Genomic DNA, 22,422 nt, shown 5'->3' with positions numbered 1-22,422 from the left:
AGAGAGAGAGAGATAAAGGAGGAGTTTTAAAAAAATGAATGAAAGGAAGAAAAATTAGGAAAGAAAAAGGATTACAGTGGATATACATTTGAAACAGCTTAAAAAAGCTAGGTGTTGTGAGTGAGTAATAAAAGTAGAATATTATGATGTATGATGTATATGTTGCTCCACTATTGCACTAGTGAATTTCCATTAATATTTTTCTTATCCCCATGTATGATGTAGGCACCTACACTGCAGAGCTGATATAGTGTATTGGTTTAGGTTATATGACCTGGTACCAGACCCCTACACAATATTATTTCAATAATTTAGAGGCCATGAATGCATGCCTTTCTTTTCCTATACATATTGTAATAGAGTGGTTGCCAACCTTTCGGACTTCACGGACCACTAAATCCACGGAATCTGGACTGTGCATGTGTAGGGAGCTGTGTGTCACTCAAAGGAGAAGAAACTTCCCCCAGGGTGGCGCCATGATGATACAGTCCCCCCAGGAGGTCTGAGCCCGCAATAGGAGAGTGGGCAGGTTGTATCCATACCGGGGACAGAGCTGTGGACCACCAATATTTTCTCCACCGGTTGACAACCGCTGTTGTAATACACCCATACACTTGTACACGTGCCATCACTGCACCTGTGTCTCTTTTCACTGGCTACCACCACTCAGTGATTATCACTGTAACTTTCCTATTGACTTCTTCACTAACCATCCACACATTTCTTCACTGACCACAATTTACAACACATTCCTCAGACCGAAAAACTGTGTATATTGTATTGTGAAGTGGTTTCATTCTGTTCAAGGAAAAGGAAAACGTTTGCTAATTCAATTCATGTTACAAATATGTTAATTTAACACAGGCCGTTTTATAACACCTAATCTAAAAATGTAGGCGATCTTTTAGTTTGATTAGCATTTGTAACCAATTCATTGTCATTACACAAGTAGATTATATTTCGATGTTTTACAATGGACCATCTAAAATAAATGTGTACGTGCCTCGGGAAAAATCTACATAACAGTGATTAAGCTGCGTAATCTTTATACCATTCAAGTCAGGTCTCCTAAAGGTTCTGCCGTGCCTTCGAGCAGGTAAAGTAAAGCTTAAGCAGAGTAAATTCCTGGCACTGTGCTAAGTGATCCTGCCCCCTCCAAATGTAGCAGGCCAGTAAAAGTATCCCAGTCCTGCTGTGCAACTCCCACAGGGCTCCAAAGTGATCTGTCTCACTTTCTTGCTGTGTTACGGGAAGCATCCCCAGAGAAAACGTTTTTTTCCTGTTGTAATCGCAGACAGTCTCTGTGCTCATCCACATTTATTGCCATTAATGGCTTCAGTCTTCTCGCTGTATTTGAGCTCATCTCCAAGACAACAGGAGGGCTCGAAAGGTCTTGAGCACAGAGAGAAGGTCAGCTCTGATAGATTAATATACGGAGATAGGAATCCATCTTACATTTAGTCTTTGTGTAATGCATGCAATCACATTGGAAAAGGAGTTGATTAGAATCACATCACACAATGACATTTTATGGCGGTATAAATTAGAGTGGAGATGGTATGACAGTTATCTCAGCACCATGTCTCACTAAGAGCCGAAACAAGTAAAACATTTCTTTATAGAGAGGATGTTATAGCTGGTCAGCCAGAACAATCAGGTAACAGAGCTTCCTTTAGTCTTCCCTCGTCCATCTACCTCATCTAATGTCTGACACATTATTAATATAATTAATTTATAAGACACTTCTCCAAATCACATTTCCCTACATTTAGCGCCACCAAAATATAAATGTGACACTTACAAGTTGTTTTATATCATTACTTTTTTGACATTTTGTCATTTCTGTCCTCAAAGCATACTGATCCAAGCAGCAATCACACTAGCTAAATACCTGATGATAAATGTAATGTGTGTATAGTTCAGACACTTCTATTCGACTCACATTTACTGAGGAATTACACATTTACTGAGTTTTCATTGACAAATACAATTGTCTATGTTGTCACATGAAGTGCATCTGACCATATGTAGGTATTTCAGGGAAAATGCAACAAATCTGTGAGTTTGCTCCTAATTTTTATCAGAGCAACTTTTCAAACCATTATGTCAAACTGCTCCTTCATGCAGTGTTTTGAAGACAGCAGGAATATAAACAAGGGATAATATAGCCTTCTAATGTTAGATTATTGTCACCTGAGACAAAGAATTGTGATTAAAATCTAGCAGGTGAACAGGAGTCCTCGGACATTGATCATCAATCCATCCTGGTTGACTAATTAATGACAGAGCACACCAACCACTGTACATTCCTATGGATGAGAGCACAGTGGGGTCTCTATAGAACAGAATAGTGCTGTATGTACAATGGTTGTTCATTCTCGTGTCCCTGGAAACAATCACAAAAGATCATTTCCAGCCACAGAAATCTGAAACCTGTACAGGGTCAGACCATTTCTTACCAAGCTGGAGCAATGCAGATGTAAGCAGATAATATAAAATAATATAAATAAAGACCAGATACAGCAACAAGTGCGCCTGCCTGCTTAACCAAGTCCAACTACATAATGTCTGCTCACCAACATCCAATCACTAGCTGGTTGGGGGCCAACACTGACACATTTTGTATATTGTCTCTGCTACTTGTAGTATATCAGTAGTGTTGCAATAGCTGAACACATTCAATTACTGCATGCAGAGTGTGAGATGCATTCGGCAAACATAATTCTGTCAATAAATATGTTCTGACAGCTGTGATCACAGTAGACATCAATAATGACTTCTCCTGACACAAAGTCAGCCTGCAGGCAAAATGTGGTTGAGCTTACCCCCTGCCAAATGGACATAGGCAAATATCCCTGAACTACATAGCGTGCACAAGATCGTTGAAATCATATTCTTGGTTTGGCAATAAATAATCAATATCTATAGTAGCAGTTAATAATTTTTTACACTGAAAGTTTTAAATTCACAAAAACATCTTGAGCTAGTGGGCAGCATCAAGATATGGCTGTTAGTGCTGGTAAAGCATTTATTTGCCTCTTCCTGTGAACCTCCTGCTTCTTTCTACACAATGTTGGCTCTGGAAATCAGTGCAGGAAGCACCAACTAGCAGTGGCCAAAGGACCAGCAGTGCAGAAACAAGAAGCCTGCGGCACAGCTGCACATGGACTCTGAACAGTGACAAAGTGGACGGCGCTAGAGAAAAATCTCGCAGGAGCTGGGTTTTAATGTAGCAATTTGATTCAATTTTCCACTCTATAAAATTACCCATCACCGCTCCTTGCTGTCTAACAGACACCTTCACTCTTAATTTAACAATCTGATCCAATTCTGCCAGGGAAATTGGAAAAATTTATCACCTGTGAAATTTTATTTTTCCTCGGTTGTATCTGTTTTTGTAAAACTTCATTAACGACGATGACTTGCTGAGGAAATAATGTTTTCTTTCTTTTTTTTTCCTGATCTGCTTGGGACACAAGAAATAGCCCCAGCAGAGACTGTATACTCATTAACATAATAAAACAAAGAGAAGCTCACAATGAGAAAAGACAGGAAGCCTCCGGCAGAAAGATGGAAGGGAGCAATGATGTCCTATATAGTATGGCTAACCTCTTACCTGGAACCACCTCATAGATATCTTCATCCTCCATTGGACTATTTGTTCTGTTCACTGATGAGTGCTGTCCCGCAGATAAGGAATTCAGGCTGTCCACGTCATCATATGACTCCTCATCATCTTCAAATGGTATAGAGGCTGACAGGATATCTGGGCAAATATAACAACATCTTATTACAGTAAGGTGTGTTAAAGGGGATCACTGTGATGAATCTCTAAATAAGTTTAACACTTACTGGAGCAGTTTGTATCAGCAGATTTCATAACTATGGGTACTCAATATACACATTTCAGGAAAGCTTGTGATTTTAGATGGTATTTCCATAATCAATACCTACATAATGAAATATACATATGCTCCATAGGAAGAATTTTACCCACATCCAGGGTATTTGTTGACTATGTGGCAAGAACTAATCTTGCTTAAGAGAATATGTCAACATGTAGCACATTGTAAAGAGTATGAAAATCTTAATTATATTTTTCAGTACGTTGGCCATGATTTTTCACTGTATACAAAACCTTGTACTTTAAGTTAAATTTTCCTATTGACTACCCTAACTTATTAAAGATGCAAGCATTTAAGTCCATGCTTATGACTCCTCATAATGCATTATACAATTCCCTTAACCTGATATGAAATGTGATAGGCAGCCAAATGGTCAATGATAAAACACCACATTGTCAGCGTGCAGTAAAAAGTGATGTTACTGGTAGGATGTCAAGCTAAAAAACCATAACAGGTTTACAAAAAACAGCTTGCTCAAGAAAACTGTATATAGCGAGATATGGTGTCAGATATCCTGAACAACAGATTTGGGGTTTACATATTCTTTAGCATCACATCTATACATCTCTGATAAATTTTTAGGTCCACTTTGGGTGGTATTCATTTATACCTTTACTTATTCGATATAGGTTTTAGCATTCTTTTTTACCTTATAATATTATTATTCCCAACAATGATCTTGTATGAAACTTTGAGGAAAGTCCAAACTGTGTTACATGAGGCTTCACTCATTGGTAGCCTATTCACCTAAAAAATGCTATTTTGCTTTTCAGTTTACAGGTATTTAATCTTGTGAAATTCCATATCACCCTAATGTCTTGAAATTGCATGGACTGATTAAACTGTTCTTGTAGCAGTATGGTAATAGCATCTCAGTTAATAGAACGTTCTCTGTAACAGTCACGGTGCAAACAATTAAGCTTGAAACATAAGCATGAGCACAAAAGCATGGGAAATCTTTACATATAGTCTTGTGACATCACTTGCACTGTGTTTTTGGCAAAAATTAAAAGTGAAGTTAAACTTACCTTTCACCAGGAACTGAATTTGGTCAACCCAATCCCTGGCCTCTGCTGGGCTGGAAGCTGTGAACTGCCAAATTAAAGATGATGGAAATGTTAACTAAGTCATTTTAACCTATTTATCATTTCAAATGACAAACATTGGATATTACCTGATAACTGCGGCTTCCAGGAGACACAAGCTCAAAGCAAGAATCTCGACGAGAGTCTTTGCGAATGTGTGGAACAAGCTTAGCCATACAATCCTTTATCAAGAAGCCCCCTTTAGGAACTTTTCCTAAAAAAAAAAAAAAAAAAAAACCGCTGTTAATTGACTTCATACTGAAGCAAAAGGTGCTGTACTTCTAGATTTTTATTATCATGATAAAATAACTACATATATATAGAAGACTTTGAGTTTTATCGATGTAGGCACTAGATAGAATTGGAAGCATTGATGATTAATGAGGGAAATATAGGATCTGTAGAGACCAACACTTTCATACACATTATTCCAGGTAGACTGGTTTGCTGACTTTGTTCATTGCCTTAAATGTTTGGATTCCTTTTAGCTGTCAAAATTGAGGGGATTGTAGCTCTTTTGAAAACATTTTGGTGAAAATTATCTCAGTCTGGTTCCTGGAGAAGTGGACTTAGTCCATGAAACGCATTGAGCAGTGATCGGGACTATGTCACCAAAAAATTCTTAAAATTTTAAAGTTTTTTAAATGATTATTGTATTGTTATCTCCGTTATGTACATATTAAGACCTATATTATAGGTCTTAATACATACATTTAGTTTGTCAGCTAGGTTATGAATTACATCTAAAGACTTGCACAAACATTAGATACGTCAGAATTTTATCACTGGAAATTATCTTTTGCGATAGGTTCCAGTGGCAAAAAAATGAACAAGCACTGTATACACAGCACCGTTTTGTTCTGTAGAGAGGTGAAGACAAGTAAGTGACCCCCCCACCGTATTCTCCTACATAGGAGAGTACAGCTAGACGTACATCATTCAATCGTTCATCAGTCCATCAGGGTTGAGGAACAACGTTGGGGAACTGCTGTACACATGCTAAATTTTCGCCTGAGACGACCATGATCATTCATCGTGGGCAACAATCACCTAGGGGGTGTACTAAGTTTTAGTCATCCTGTCTCCTCCACTCCTTTTTCTTTATCTAGTATAGAATCAGTTTATGTACCGTATTTCACGATCCCAAGTTTCAAGCTTTCTCTTGTTTTTACAATGTCAGCAATATTCTGAAGGACCACAAATGTAACATTTAACAAATCAGAAAGACCTAAATAAAATGCAGATTTAAGATCAGATGATCTGTAGTAAATAGCACAGATGTGTAATATTACCACAAGACATAGTTTTTTCTTCTAAAATCTTTTATACTGAAATTCCTTTTGGTTACTGATAAATTCATCTGATAAATTACCTCTCTCATTAGAATAGTAACAAAAGCTCAAGTTAGTGAGAACACACCATCTCTTCTGCCATTCTGACCCAAAGAAACCATGGTCTGAAACAAAGAATATATATGTTATTAATAAATCCTATGGTACAAAAAAATTAAATGTTTTTTGTTGTAAAGACAGGGCTACACTACAGGTAAACTAATGATAGCTGAACTGTAATTATATTTCAGCACAGAAATGTACAATGCTCCTAACCACTGAAAGTCCTGGTAAACTTAAAAGTGCTCCATCAGAACAGTTATATTTAGACCTAGATTAATTTTGACATTCATTCTTATTTTTAACATTTTACAGAGCGAAACAAAGGAGTCACCCAGTACATTCATGCAATGCACAAGAAGTGGATGTAGATATGTGAAACCCTGTAAAACAGCCAGCAATAGAACAATACCAAAAGCTTCAGCATGTTATCATTATCATGTAGTATGCTCTAACAATCAAAAAACGATACAATTATAGATCATATTACTAAGGTCCACATCAAAATAAGCCTTCTTGTTGTATTATTGCACTAATATTCATGTGCAGTTTCTAGGTGTTATGGTGCACTGTGTTAAGGAACATGACACTTAAATATAATAATGTATTGTGATGCTATTTTATATTATGTGCACTGGAATGTGTAAACCCAGCCTAAATGTTGAAAATATTACTCACCAATAAAACTGGTATATTTACACTCTAGTGATGGGTACGTATGCAAATTTCAGCATATTAGCATTTTCAGAAATACGAAAACCAGGTACCAACAATCATGCCACATTCAAAGTTACTTAAATCACCTTCCTCATTCTGATGCTCATCTTGAACATGAGCAGGTTGTATAGATAATTTCTACATGCCTGAATGCACCTTTCTAATGTTGTGCAGGTGCACCTTGTGCCAACAAAACAATTCTGACCTGTTGGGACAGGACCCTTGAAGGCCTGCCACCAGAACATGTGCTGCAAATCCTCTAGATCACACTGCTTTAGTTGGCTTATCTTGTTTACAAAGTGCCATCTCTTAAGGGAATGACACTTTTGGGTATTGATACTGATGTTTTAGAGATCCTCTGACCCAGTCATCTAGAAAACATATTTTGGATCTTGTTAAAATTTCAGCTCATCCACTTGCCTATTTTTCCCACATCCAACATGTAAACTTAAAGACCTGATAGTTCACGTGCTGCCTAAATATCTCACCCATGACAGGTGCCCTTGTACACGATAATCAATGCAAATTACTTCACCTGTCAGTGGTTTTAATGTTTTTGCTGTCCATTGCATATGTCCTGATACATTTAATTGACCCTAAATATTGATCTCCCAATTTAGAAGGATGAATGTACCCATACACTTTGCAGTGACCTAATCATCACATTTTTAGGAAAGCTTCTCTTTATTATTGAAAAAGGAGTGTAGAAAAGCCTATTCAGAACCGACGAGCCCCGATAAAGACAATACAGTGGGAAATTCAGCGCTCCAAGGAGATGTGTTCCAAATACTCATTGGATGAAGCACTGACTCAGAGAACAGTCATGTAAATGACTACTTCTAAAAATCCCTAGAGATTGGATTTATAAATCCCCAACTTCTCATAAAGGTTTCAGTGAACATGTCACCAACAAGCTCAAAACAACTCTATAATCAAACTGGCTCATAAGATAGGCATTTTTTTTCCAACCTGCAAGATATCCCGAGCAAGATTCCTACTTTGCCCAATAATCAAACATGTCCCTAAGCAAACAAAGGACTTTTTATAAATAAAATTCTTCGGGCACACGTTGGCTGCCCTTTTTATTAAGATTCGCATAAAGACTCTAGGTAGATTTTTTTCTAATTCATGCATCTCTGCATTTTTTAAAACATTATTATTATGACTTGGTATCAGCTTTTTCCCAGTACCCTTACAGGAGGGTTGGAGAGTGAAAGGAAAGAAACAGTACCAGGAACTAGCCAGTTTGTGTTTTAACAAGAAGAATGCTGAGCAGAACACATTGAAACAGAGAACTCATCACTGTGCGGCTTCTCTTTTTTCTGTCCACTTATAGACTGGGACCAGAACCAGGACAATGTAGGCTTAGAGGAACTTGGTTGAATGATACTGGGGATCAGACAGAGGACATCTAGTAGCAATAAACAAAATTTAGGGGTATTCTGGTAATCGTTAATGAGCTAATAATTTTATTTTGTTCTGTTTTTTTGCAATAGTTCTAGTTAATAGGGTAAGACCTGAGGGTACAACCAATCTCTTATCTTTCTAATTAATAAAATCATAAAAAAAGATGAAATGAGCCAACAGGTATGGCAGAGATCCGGGATGTAATAAGAACTATGATTTGTGTTATTCCCCATTATTACCATGAATATATAGCAGTATTTGGAACAATCATTGGTTTTGTATGTTAAATATACTTTGTGTTAAAATTCTGATGAAGCAAAGCCTATGTCATGCAAATAAAGTATTTGCAAGATTCTAGAGTGATCTCTTCCTGCAAGCAGTTCTAGAAAGGACAAATGGTTTTACCTTTGTTTCTTTTGTCCAGATAGCCTTGCTTTAAAAGTTTCTCAGGTTCTTCTGTGTCTTCAGAATCTGAAAATATGTTAAAAGAGATTTTAAGTAGGAAATAAGATGCAATATGAATTTAAAGAGCAACCTATTTAAAACTCTATTTACATCTAAACTAATGTCATAAATCCAGTAAAAGGAAAGCAGACACATACAAAATATAGAATCAATATATAGTCAATAAATAGGCAACATCAGTTTCTCTGGTATTCCACTAAACAGAATCTAACGTCTACAATCTATCATGAATGCTTTAGTTAGATTTATCTATCCTTCTCTCCACTCATCTGCCACCTCCCTTTTTGCAATCTCTACCCTGGCTTCCATTTCACCTAAGAAATAAATTCAAGCAACTTTTAGATCACTACACAGGTCTTGTCCCACCTACATTTTTAGCCTGATACACAATTACACCTCCAGCTGCCCGATTCACTCCCCCAATGACTTATAATGACTTCCTTACCTACAACATCTTCCCATTTACAGTTCCAAAAACTATCTCTAAAGCTGCCTACACACTTGCAATAATTATCGTTGGAAACGAATGACTAACGACCGACCGTTTGACAATCGTTAACAAAAAGAGTGCACAATGACTGACCAACAACACCGACGAAGGAGGATTTTCGCTGGAAACGAACGACCGTCCCGGCGGATCTGATAGAGCGACAATCGTTCACTATGTATTGTGTGTACGGTCATTCAGTGATCGGGGATTGTTTTGCATTACACTTTCTCCTTTACATATCACTTTCTGCATCGTTCAAACGATCGTATCTAGCGTGTGTACACTATTGGTGGATTATATTTGAACGATCATATTGTTACAACATGTACTGAATTGAGCACAATATGATCGTTCAAAATAATCGTGCATAGTCGTTCCTTTTATAACAAAATTTATTGCAAGTGTGTGCCAAGCTTAAAGCCCACATGCCCCATTCTCTAGAACTCCATTCTCTTATCCTATTAGGCTTACTCCTACTTTTAACACAAACAAAGGATAAATGTTTTGGTTATTTGTGTATTATTTAGGAGATTGCTTATAATGCTCTCTCTATGTGATGAACAGGAAAATAGAGGAAATTACCCAAATCTGGTAACTGTATGCAATAGAGTAATAGAAGGATGACTCTCAAGCAGGGAGACAAACAAAAAAGGTTTCACATTCACATACATACATTTAAACATTGTAGATAAAATTCTGATTCGTTTTGCCTAGGTAAAATTGCATGTGTTTATGAAAAGAAACTGCTTCATGTGAAGATATGTAAGGAAACGCTCATGAAATAAAACCTATATAAAGGTTGCTTTAGGACTGCTGAACTCTCTTTTTGAGGATGCTAGTTGTCTGCCTGACCCTGTGGCTTCAGTAAAATTCAAGTCACTGACTGACCTATTAGCATTATGTTTGATCCAGGGCAGTAACTCAAAATAAAAATAAGACCTGAGGCAGGAAGGCAACTAGAATGTTCAAGAGGAGGTCAACAATAGCAACCTACAAATTTCCCTTAGTACACAATTCAAAGATCTTGTCAACATTAATTGGACTGTGATTCTGTGCCTGAAATATAGAGTGCTATGTTTGCTCCTAGCTGTTACTATAAAAATAATTATTACAATTTATATAGCAATTTATCTAAAACAAATAGTTACATGCTTCCCTAAATAAATTATCTCTTGCATGGCGATAATTCACCATGTGTAGGGGAACAACCTAAAGTACTTAATATGAATGACACCCTTTAGTTTAAAAGAGGAAGAGTTCCTGTACTTGTTTTAGATAGACCCCATCAACAAACTAAAAAGATGCAGATAGAATTACAGAAATACAGTACTTTAAATCAGTGGTCGCCAAACTTTTTAGACCTATGGACCACTAAATGCACGGACTCCGGACCCGTCATGTGCGGAGAGCTGTGTGCCACTCAAAGGGGAAAAAACTTCCCCTATAGTGATCTCATGATGACAGAACCTGCTGAGGTCTGAGCCTGCGTTAGGAGAGTGGGCAGGTTGTGTCCATACGAGGGACATGGTCCTCATCCTGACCCCGCTGAGGGGCGCACTGGCCAGAGCCATGGACCAAAATTTTCTCGTAGACCACAGCGAGGGTGAAGCATAGGGAAAACTAGGGGAGTGTCAGTTGAGTGACAGCAGCAGGACGTTTGGATATCTACATTTTGGAGGCTTTTACAGGTTGACACTAATCTATTATATGGAAACATTTTTAAGAAATGCAATGGTGTGGTGTCCTTAAATGGTTGGAACAAAAATGCCAAAACTTTTGTTCTGGATAGGATTACCAAAGGGCCTGTGTACTGCAAAGTGCAACAGTTCTCTGTAATTTATTTACATTAAGTAGGGTCTTATGCAGACTGTCTTTAGGTAGGCTGCTTTCACTAGACTGTACAAACAACTTCTTAAAATTCTTTGGAAACTATCATAATAAATAGGACTATAAAAATAATATTATCTTAATTTATTATGAAGGATGCACTGATCAATATATAGATCACATTTATAAACATGAATAATAAGTCAGTGACTGCCTTCTGAATCCATCACTAACCAAAACATAGGAGCTGAAGATCATTTTTTGTGTCTTAACTGTTAATGTCACATGTCTAAGAACTGGTCACACACATTGGAAGGAAATGGAAAACATTTTGATCACCCATCGCCCAGGTCACTAGATTTATGATCCTGGCATCCCTTTGGACAGAAGCGTTACAGTTGGGCAGCCAAGCAGTTAATAAAAAAAAATTAGCATGGAAATTAAAATTCAAGGCAGCTTATTTAAACTGCGGCGCATATTTATGGAATATTTAGTATTCTGGTATGTGGCATGCACAACATGGGAGGAAATATGAATATTACATTACTGTCCCCGAACCAGCATCCAGGACCCTGCTGGCAAGAGCATAACAAATGCTGCAGTAAAAAGTTTTATTTAGACGTTAAGTCTCCCGCCCGCAGCAGGATTTCAGAGAGCGTGCCGCACGCGACCATCACAACGCACTCAGGAATTGAATTACCCAGGGGGGAGACACTGCTGATGAGCTTTGCTGCGCTTATTTAATTTCATTTACTTTCAGTCCATTAGCAGCATGGGGCTTTCTGTATCCCCACAAGAATGTCACAGGCATGAAAACGCTGTATAAATTACAGAGAGATAAACCCTAAACTCACTGTTCTAGGTACGTGATGAGAGGTTCACCAAAAGGTCTGACCCCCTTTACTCTATGCTTTGAGTTTGTTTTTAAAAATCAAAGATGACATTTTTCTTTTACAGCTTAAACCACTTTTTGTTTGGTATAGAGATAAAAGAGACATTCCACTCAAAATTAGAAAGAGCCTTTTTCAATCATTTTCGGTTACATCAATGTTCGCAAGACAACAGGACAGGACAGGCAATAAAAATCTAAATAGCATATATTAGTCTGCAAAATGTCATCTTTACTAAACTTATAGGTAAAACTTATTCTATGATCAAATTTGGAATATTCAACAAATAAAATAGTCATTTGCAAACCACTTTGGATTACTTGTTGAGACAAATTTTAAATCTATCAATTTATATTTTGGTATTACTTATGCCAATCTGATTTAAGAGAGACTTAACAAATATTATTTCAAAATATATTCAAGTAGTCCTAAATGGTCTGCAATTTTCCTAACTTTTGTGCATTGTTTAACCACTCATCCCGTCCACCGCCATGCCCTATGACACCACTGGAGTAGAGACTGAAGGTATGATTGGATGGTATTCCTTTTCTCCCTATTGAGTTGTCAGTGTAGGTATGCTCATCACAAGGATAAGGATGATGGAAACTCATTGAAAAAAAGCAATCCAGTTAACAACCTAACACAATTTAAATTCATATTAAAATACTTTAATAAAGCACATATAGACCAAGCTATTTTTTAGGTGATTCTGTGCTTAGGCTATGCACATTAAAGTAACATAACCTTGGTGGTTGGCGTGAGCATTTGCTATATAATGCAATCATAGACAGCATACTTGCAGATTATAGCTTGTCTATGGATTGTCTCCAGTAGCAAACTGAACATAGCAAAGAATGGCATATGTGGCATGAAGTTCACACAGAAAATGGGAGTATGGGATCCAATCCAGGAAAGCTTGGATCTGCGAAATTAAAGGTAAGTTTTTTGTTTTTTTTTAGTTTAGTTCCGCTTTAATCATGGCTGTAAGTCTGTCCGAACTTGCACTGTAATGAAATCATAACCAAATAATGGCACTAGGCAGGAACAAATAAAAGGTATGTATATGATTCTTCTTCTTCAGAGAACATACACATACCTTTCTTTTACAAATTCTATACTGAATTCAGAAACAATGCGGCTTTACTGCTTATTAAAAATATTCAAAAACATGATGTGCATAAAAAATATTTTTTAAAAAGACCCCCATCACCAATTTAAAAAATGCCAATAAGAACAAAGAAAATAAGTATTTTACAATGTGTACTTGCAGTGTTTTTCCTTTCCATAAATGATTTAAGTGCCTAACTGACTAACTTCAGTAGCACAGCCCCCTCTCTTCTTCCATGCCACGGCCATCTCCTCTTCTGTGTATTTACATTCTGTGGTTGTCTAGGTTCTCCAATTTACTGTTCACCTCTCTACATAACCTTTAATGCAGTTCTTGGAAAAGGGAAGGCGATATTATAGAGTGTCACCTGGGTCGGCTCTAAATGCGCTAGGGTTACGGTCATCAAATCCAAGATAATGGCGCTCAGAAGCAGTCTCAGGGTCTTAGGATGTCTACACAAGGGAGGCTTTTTCAGGTAAATAAAATGAACAAAATACATTAGAGGTGCACGCAATCTTATGGAAAGATTTTTATTTCAAATATATGGTCTTGCCATTAGGTTTCTTTATAATTATGCTCTATAGTGAGGTGTTTAAATAATAAAAAAATGTAGCCGTCATTGAAATAATCTAGAACATGTGTACCCTTTCTACAACAAGGTAATTAGGAATGAGGGGGTCATTTGATATGGACGAGCCACTCTCTGATAAAACTGAAATTTCCCCAGCCATCTCTAGCACCCTTTTCTAACCTATTTTTATTAATAAAATTATTAGCAGGATATATATAGTGCCAACATATTACGCAGCATTTTACATTAAATAGGGGTTGCAAATGACAGACGAATACAGACAGTGACACAGGAGAAGAGGACCCTGCCCCGAAGAGCTTACAATCTAGGACCTATCCCATAGGAGGTGTCTCCATTACTCCGTTACACAGTCATTAATGGTTAGCCCTGCAATGACTTCATGTTTCATCTGGGTGGTGAGAGCAACCTTGCCGTTGGGCTGCCTATAGCAAATGTCTTGGAAGCTATGACATAGCAGATATACAATAATAAACCCCTTTTCTTTAAGCAAGAAAACACAGAGGACTTTTTAGTTTTTCTTTAAGCTAGCAGTTAGTTATGGGGGAATGGGAGAGAGATGTAGTAAGAGGCTAAGTTTATTGCATGAGCTTGAAGTGTTAATCTTCTGAATTTAGCACTTGTAACAGAGTTGCCATATACATTTATCAGCCATCTATTGGGTACACTTGTTCAACTACTTGTTAACACAACTTTCTAATCAGCCAATCACATGGCAGCATCTCACTGCATGTAGGCATGTGGACATTGTCAAGCTGCAAGTTCAAACTGAGAATTCGAATGGGGAAGAAAAGTGATTAGGGTGACTTTGAACGTGGCATGGTTGTTGGAGCCAGGCAGACTGGTCTGGGTATTTCAGAAAATGGTGATTTCCTGGGATTTTCATGTACAACCATTTCTAGGGTTTTGAAAGAATGGTCTGGAAAAAATACAGTAAGTGGCAGATTTCTGGGTAAACACAGACTCACAATACCCTCACAAAGGGCTCACCAAAATAGGACAAATCTATGCCACAAAGTATTATGTTAGTTTTGAAAGCAAATGGGGATCCAACCAATACTATCAAGGTGTAATAATTAAGTGGTCGGTGACTGTATGGTTGATCTTTGCTGTACAATCTAATTTTTACTAGAACAGCAGAAAAATGTAAAGGCAACATAACTAAGTAAACAGGCAGAATGAGAAACTAAATGTAATGCAGAGTTTGAGGGACTTTGTATAATAGTGAGGTATGAAGCATTGTACGGTATGAGGGTCTGCTTGCAAAAGGGAAAAGGCTTTTTGTTGGCTCATATATTGGGAAGTGAGTTGTATGCACTGTAATGCAGATCTCACTGGTGGTATAAATATATTCCATATACTATGGAATCAGCTCTGTGCACTGCTGTACAGATCCCACTGGTAAGGCTACTAGAGAGTAAGTAGTATGCAGTAAAGTATAAATCGAATTACGAACATATATTTTGAGGAATGTGTACAAATATTGCTATGATATATAAGCTGGAAAGTGACCTTTGTGTACTATAGTGTAGATGCCCTGGTGACATGGAGACTAAATAATGAGCCATGTTTATTCTGAGAACATATCTTACCAGTGGCATGGATGCTGGAGATAGAGCAGCAAAAAACTAAAGTGCAGATATTACTTGGAACATAGATATTTGGTATTTTAAAACAATCTTTTTGATCCAAACAAAGCTCCATAGCTGACATAACTCTTAATACAACATTATTTATAGGTTTTATAACACCACAAACCAGAATACAAATGGAGCTACCAGTGGTGCAAGCGATAGGTACTTCCCAGGCACACAAGGCTGAATTCAACACAGGCTGCAACACAACTTGAATACACCATAGTAGATCACCTGACGCTTCTACATTCTATCCTGTGCAAGAAGCTCCTAATTATTCTCAATATAGAGAAATCAGAAACCTTAACAGACAGAAAAAGCATGAGATGCTCTATAATACAGTCAGAAATGATAGCATGACAACAGGTGAACTTATAGGATACTATAATATACCATCGTACTGCTTCCACAATGATGTCCACTACTACAGGGCCTAGACTAGTAAAGGTATCTCTTGTCAAACAGGTATAGGTACCTGTATCAATCAACTTGGTGGTATTATATCTTCTCCCAATATTTCTATGTTTTTATGACTAAAGAACAAACCAATTCAGTCTTATAAATGTACATAAAACAGACACACTACTTGTGAAAAATAAAAATGATAAAATTCTGTTTAAGCTCAAGAAGAGCATGAAGGACACAACTAAAGCCTGCCTGAAAATGGCAGCATTTATCATAATAAAACAAATACTGTAAATCTCTTGCTCTCTCTCCACAGCTCATTAGGCCAGCTCTGAAACATACATGCAACTTTGCGGGAGTCCTACAGGATTTCAGTGAGTAAAAGCTGTGAATTTCAGGTTCAGGCTACTACCATAGCAGCTGGACGGAATGCATGAGGTTTTATGTATTCTGTGTTTGCTGATCTGGTGTGTAAACAAAGCACCAAAATAAAGAGATGAGAACTCCTAAGAGATCATACTGATCTTTAAAGTGTTTATAGCTAAGCAACATAAATAATATTAGAATTGTGCATCAAGATATATAGATACTGATGTGTTTCCTATAAATACCATGAGGTTAAGCATCCCATCTATTAAGCATCACACAATCTAATCACCGAAACATTCCTAATCCAGTCTTCTCAGAGTTTGGTTAGCCATGATTCACTCTTACAACCTATGCCGGATACCCCTTGTAATATTATTAGGTATTAGTATATCATCCACCTGCAGTGCAACAACACTTTACCTTCCGTGGGTATTTTATTGTTTGCCCAAAGGTTATCCTTTAGCAATACAGCCTTGTCACTTAAGTGTATAATCTGGTTGTTGAGGTCATCCCTCTACTTACATCTCCTGTAAGCAATCTATCAGTGTCTGGAATTATCTTAGACTCACTGCATTCAGCAATGCAATAAAATCTAGCCCCAATGTATTTCCGTTAATGAAACGGTCACTTTGCCTTTGAGGGGAATACAGTATTCCTAAGAGCACAATTGCCTCCATAAATCTCAAACAGAAGAAGTTTGGTACAACCAGGACTCCAAAAGCTTGGTGACCAGGAACCCGATGGTCACACTGGCTGAGCGGCAGAGATCCTGTGTGGAGATGGGAGCATGTTTCAGAAGACAACCATAACTGCAGCCCTCGACTGATCTGAGCTTTATGCCAGGACTAGATGGAAGCCTCTCCTCAGTACAAAACACATGAAAGCTTGCTTTGAGTTTACATAAAAGTACCTAAAGGACACCCAGACTGAGAAGAAAAAGATTCTCTGGTCTAATGAAAGTAAGATTGAACTGTTTAGAAGTTAGGACAAACATATGTCTGGAGGAAACCAGGCACCGCCTATGACCTGCCCAATACAATCCCAACAGTGAAGCATGGTGGTGGCAGCATCATGCTGTGGGGGTGTTTTTCAGCAGCAGGGCCTGGGAGACTGATCCAGGTTGAGGTAAAACAGAAGAAAATTACAATGTGAACATAAATGACAAACTATTCCACGGTGAAAAGGACCTCAAACTGGACTGAAGGTTGATGTTCCAACATGACAATGACCCACAGGGAAGACAAGACAGGAGTGGTTTAGGGGCAAATCTGTGAACAGTGGCCCAGACAGAGCCCCGACTTTGAAACTATCAAACATCCCCATACACCAGAAAAAGAGAAGGATAGTTAAGGATCATTTTTTCAGGTTAAGTTTTAGGTATGTTCAAGCCATCAATAATAAGATGGTTGATAGGCAACACAAAAATGTATCTTGGAAAGAGGAGGACAAGGCAGGGTTAGACAAGTACGTTTGTGAAACCATTCATGGTAACTATTTTTAGTGCTTTTGCAAAGTGATGTCACCCTGTGGTGCTGAGAAATATGCGCATGTTTACCTGTATATTAAATCCACTCGATAACTTGTTCCACTTTGACTACTGCTATTCCTGATGTATTTGGATCATTTTCTAATATTTACAATAGTCCTGCATGTTAATAGGTAGGCAGCACAACCAGACAAGCATCTTTTTTGTCTTTATTTTAAAGGCTGATCAGCAACCATTGTATCAAGTCTCATCTAGCAGTATAAATGAGTCTGTTATGGTATGTGACTTTTATTGCTTTAGAAGGCTTGCACTAATGAGCAAACTCGATGGGGCAGATAATATAAATGGATCTGTTATGTGTTATTTATCTTCTTCTTTTATATTCTCAGTTATTTCTTCATCACACATTGAACATTACAGAGGACCACTGTAGGTACTTTTGTGTAAATTAAAAATAACATAGCATATGGTGGATATGTCCCCTGTTACTTTTGAGGAGAAGGTAAAAAAAAAAAAAGCTGCAGAAAAATGTCAGCAAAATAAATGAGAACAAGGGCCATGCTTTGCACTGGGGCAAACAGGTATAAGCTGTAACTACAGAAAAAAAACATAGTTTGAAAAACTGCATTTATTAATTTTTATACTTTTGATTTCTTAGTTTATTTATGCCCCTTTGCATGAAAATCTTACTTTTCATTTTACAGGTAAAGATAACCAATTCCTTGTGGTGCATATACCATTCATTTTTGTCACTCTTAATACAAGTCAACCTTTGTTTTTTTCCCTCTTCTCAGTATTAGAAGCCACAAACTGATCCTATTCTTGGCTTATTTATCCAAACTGTAACATGCCTAATAAGCACTATTTTATGTCCTTTAAAGGAAGTCTTAGGTCTGGTGTTCATCAGTTCCAGTATGTGGGTCACACTTATTGTTGGTCTTAGGCGCCATCACTTTACATGCGAATTCACAGTGAACAATGTTTTGATTACTAACAGTTTAAGTCAAGTTAGGTACAGTACTAACATGATATTAGTTCTCCAGGTTAGCATGCTTGTCAAGAGGTTAAAGTGAACCTGTGCCCAGGTCATACACACTCTTGTAGTAAAAGAACTTTAAAACAACCACTATGTTTTCTCTCTATATATATACATATGGGTACCTACCTATCAAAGCCAGCCACTCACTATTAGAAGTTGGCCTTAATGTGTTCTTCAGTCAATTGCAGGTTGGGGCACAGCGAAGAGCAGCAGGTGATTGACAGCTGCATAGCTTTATACTGCACTGAGGTGGTGAGGAACTAGAGGTGGTGGAGATTTAACCGAAATTCAATCAGATTTCTTAGAGAGCAAAACCAAAGAGCAGTACAGACTGCTGGCTGCAATATGAATAAGACTAACAAAGTTTAAATAGATGAAATCTGTTATCTGGGGGTACACAGGGGTAATCTATGGAGATGCAAAAACCGTAGAGTGCAAGACAATCTTAGACTGTTAGACACAGAAATAAAATACAACTTTAGGCTAAATTTACACTGACTTTTAATCCCTTATTTATTGGCCATTTATAGCATTGGGCATTTAATGTAATATCAAGAAATGTGGCAGAAAGGAGTTAGAATATGAGAAAATGCCTCACAAATGTCCAAGAATTCCTAAAAAGTCCCAAAAAACCCACAAAACATGCTCACATTCACATCAAGCGTTATACGTGTTTCTAGGCATATTTAAGATTTTTTTTTTGCCTTTTATGAACATTTTAACACTTTCCAAACAATGCAGGTTGTGTTTTCTTTACAGCCCATCAATTAGCTATAGTGTGGACTGACCTATTGGTATGAATGGGAATTCTAATGGACATAAAAACACCCGGTTTAAAAGCTGCAGAAACAGTCCATGTAGACTTAGCCTTGGAGTGTTTGTCATGATATCTGAAAATATTAAATAGCTTTGCATTAAAGCAGCTTTTAAATTGGTAAATCAGAACTAAAGTTGTACTTTTAAAAGTTTTGGATCAGGCAGGGCATTATTGCAGAAAGGGACAGGTGATGTCCCTTCTGCAATAGGATTTCTTACCTTCTTGGTTCATTCAACTGTCAAAAATGTTGGTTACCAGAATACCTGCCAGGCTGGCTTCCCTAGCACTTGCTGAGACTAAATGAACTTATGGTATATAGTAAAATATGTCATCCCAGCCAATCAAAACAGTGGAAGATCGCATCTAGGGAGAGAAGATGGTGGCGAGCTTTTAAGGTCATCAAGTTCAAGTGCTGAAGCAAGAGTGTCGGATAGATTTCCTTTAACTTAAACTGGGTACACACGTGCAATAATTGCCATTGGAAAGGATCTCTCACAATCCAAGGACTGCACGATGCATGAACAAGTGCTGTACATACAGAACCATTCTGCTCTGTCGAGAGAGGAGAGGAAGAACGATGGAGAGGCACCCTGCTGCACACTCTCTGTCTTCACTTCCATTATGATCGTTCATCATCAATTGTCCATGGATCCGCCAGGACGGTCGTTCGGACGATAGACGACAGGCGCTGTACACATGCCAGATTCTCGTCTGATATCGGCCCTGAGACGATTATCGGATGAGAAGCATTCCAAGTGTGTACGTAGCCTTAGACATTTGATTATGGGTTAAAGAACCAATTAATAAATCTTTACTGACATAATCGTATATACAGAGATTACAACAGTATATATATTTTTGTTCTTAATCAAAGCTGTATATTTTATTAACAAATAGTCATCAAGTTCTGCAGCCTAGCTTTTGTAAGTTTAGCCTTTCAGTCAAAGATCAGTGAGCACTGACAACTACTACTGTACAGCTTAGGTGGAGGTGGACATACTGTTCATATGAGCAACTTATGAATGTTTGCATATATTGCTGTGCAGAGTGATTTCCTGTCTGGCATTGCCTCCAAAGTTTCAACAAAGACCTCATTTAGCAAAGACAAAGCAGAAGGAGTGCAACGTCTATCTCCATTTTTAGTTAGGTGGCCACTGACCCCTATGTTATGTTTAGCTCCCCCACCATAAACGTGCACTTTGTCAGTGACTACCAGTCTAAAGTGGAAACTTTGGTGCCCCAGAGTGCCAACATAAAGGGGAAACTGCACCAATATAAGGGGCCGCTGCCCCAATGACCATCATCCTATTTATTTTATCCTATTTATCAACTGTGTAGGGGGGACAGTTCATCACTTACCACCATTGTAAGGAGCTACTTATCCACTGACCACCAGTATAATGGGCTACTTCTTCACTAACCTTACTGATGGAAGGAGAACCACCAAATAAAAAAAGAATACTTACCTACTGACCACTAGTGTAAGGGGATACTTAAAAAATCATTTAAACAGTGTTGTTGCTACTGGTATATAAACTAACAGAGAAAATTTATACTATTAGAACTTTATCTTGCAACACTTAGCCAGGGCAGACATTGAGGAAATGAGGACCATGTCAGCCAAAATTATTTTTGTCATTTTTGGAGCGAACCAGATGCAGCAGGAAGATGCAACATGACAGATTTATGTGCATGTGGCGCTAAAGGAAGTGACATCACAAGCTACATTTTGTGCCTAGTTCTTTTGAGTTAAAGTGGGATATGAGTGTCCACCTTTCACTAATAAAGATAAAAGCATCAGTTATCAGGAAAGGTGGGGTTTATTGAAACCGTGTCCATCTGTCCTCACGCCTACACAGATAAATACCTCTTATCAGTAGGAGCACAAACAGCTGCACACCTGCACTTTGCAGTCCAATTCCTACCCTGACACTGAACTCTGACTAATCTTTTAAGAGAGAGAGTCACAATGATTAATTTAACATCTTAATTAATGCAAACAAACAAGGAAGGGGATGGAATGCTGCCAGTGACAGCTTGAGGAGGTGATGAAGAGCAGAGCACATTTGACTGGTGCCTGGCCTTTCATGTGAGGACTGCAGTCTAATAATATGTAAATATCATCAGCTTCACATCACAACCTATCCAAATATTTTCATTTTGTGGCTCAGCAGACACTGTATGTAGCTTAATCCCAGGCTTTTTCTGTGTAGAATGGCCGAGCTCAAGAAGTAGACGGCTATGAGAACCCTAGAAGTAGGGACAGTGCTTCACACAGAATAGAAGAGATTATTCAAGAAACACAGTGCATATAATAGGAGGGAGAAACCGTCAGGGCGGAGGACTGATCAGGGTCTGTAAAGAGACCGCACACTAGGCAGAGTGCACTGGCAGGAGAAGGATTATGGAAAAACCAAGGCAGACTGTGCTGAGTGAAGAGCACCTTAAAAAAAAAACAGGGAACAGATGTTTGGTACACTGAAATCACTGGTGCGTAGAAGAGCAGGAAGGCTAGAAAGAATGGAGAGAGACAATGAACTAAAAAAATAAGGATCAGTAACAACCACAGAATTGTAGAAAATAAAGGTGAAAGAATAAAAATAAATTAATAGATCTCTAAACAAGGAATAGTTGACTGAAAGTGCCATGGTGAGACCTTTAAATGCACAGGATGGTTAAGATCACGCATTGCAAATCCCTTGATGTAAGTTCTTTTGTTTAGTTCCACAAAGATACAGAATGACCCCTAAAAAAATCTTTTCTTTATAAATGAGCTAAAGTCCCATGTATTGAGGTCA

At 37.9% G+C, this 22,422-nt stretch overlaps 1 protein-coding gene across 1 annotated transcript in view; it reads right to left on the bottom strand.

Annotated features, from left to right (window-relative positions):
- Window positions 1-22,422, bottom strand: part of SKAP1 (src kinase associated phosphoprotein 1) — a 163,196-nt gene that overhangs the window by 10,901 nt on the left and 129,873 nt on the right. The window contains exons 6-10 of the mRNA XM_072413693.1: window positions 8,911-8,976; window positions 6,363-6,446; window positions 5,080-5,204; window positions 4,934-4,997; window positions 3,617-3,766 (exon numbers count right to left, since the gene is read on the bottom strand). Of these exons, the coding sequence (XP_072269794.1) occupies window positions 3,617-3,766; window positions 4,934-4,997; window positions 5,080-5,204; window positions 6,363-6,446; window positions 8,911-8,976 (489 nt within the window). The remainder of the gene's footprint in view (window positions 1-3,616; window positions 3,767-4,933; window positions 4,998-5,079; window positions 5,205-6,362; window positions 6,447-8,910; window positions 8,977-22,422) is intronic.

Source organism: Pyxicephalus adspersus, chromosome 6 (assembly GCF_032062135.1).
Source record: "Pyxicephalus adspersus chromosome 6, UCB_Pads_2.0, whole genome shotgun sequence".
NCBI lineage: Eukaryota > Metazoa > Chordata > Amphibia > Anura > Pyxicephalidae > Pyxicephalus > Pyxicephalus adspersus.
The sequence above is the reverse complement of the archived record's forward strand: the minus strand, read 5'-3'. Positions and strand labels throughout refer to the sequence as shown.